The following is a 660-nucleotide window of genomic DNA, read 5'->3' as shown; positions in this document are numbered from 1 at the left end:
ATATATATATATATATATATATATATATATATATATATCCCATAACTCTTAACTTAATCCCCTGCTCAATTTGTTTCATCATATTTAGCTAGATAACACACACATTACTTAGAATATAATAGTAAAAATAAAGGTAGAGCCACATCATTGGAATCTTGAAGCCACTAGATAATGCATGATTAATTCAAAACATTGTAAATAAATAAGTATTATATTTGACATAGTAATCTGAATGTTAAAGAGTTAATTATTAATTTTCTTTACTTGTAACAGTGACATGTAAAGCAGGGAGCTACCTCTCATCAACTGGTTGCAAAGAATGTGCTAAATCCTATTACCAACCACAACCGAAAATGACTGAATGCATTCGTTGCAGTGAGGGCAAAACAACTTATGAAACAGGAGCCACTTCTGGGTTGCAATGTTTACGTAAGTTTTTAAATTCATGTATTCCGTGACAGTGTTGCTAGGATTATGTTTGTTGTTGTTGTTGTAAGAACGAAGATCATCATTATCATGTACACATGCACAAACACGAATGTGTGTATGTGTACATGATAATGTGTGTGTATGTATGCACATATATATATATATATATATATTTGTTTTCTACACCACCTGTCTTCGTCTGTTGTTTTTTTGGTGAATTCTCCCTATATA

The 660-nt window shown here is 30.8% G+C and overlaps 1 protein-coding gene across 1 annotated transcript in view; it reads left to right on the top strand.

Annotated features, from left to right (window-relative positions):
* Positions 1 to 660, top strand: part of LOC106883459 (sushi, von Willebrand factor type A, EGF and pentraxin domain-containing protein 1) — a 26,308-nt gene that overhangs the window by 15,650 nt on the left and 9,998 nt on the right. Inside the window, exon 12 of the mRNA XM_052976162.1 lies at positions 274 to 429. Within this exon, the coding sequence (XP_052832122.1) occupies positions 274 to 429 (156 nt within the window). The remainder of the gene's footprint in view (positions 1 to 273; positions 430 to 660) is intronic.

The sequence above is a fragment of the Octopus bimaculoides genome, chromosome 23 (genome assembly GCF_001194135.2).
Source record: "Octopus bimaculoides isolate UCB-OBI-ISO-001 chromosome 23, ASM119413v2, whole genome shotgun sequence".
NCBI classification, from domain to species: domain Eukaryota; kingdom Metazoa; phylum Mollusca; class Cephalopoda; order Octopoda; family Octopodidae; genus Octopus; species Octopus bimaculoides.
Note: the sequence above shows the minus strand (reverse complement) of the source record. Positions and strands in the feature narration are given on the sequence as shown.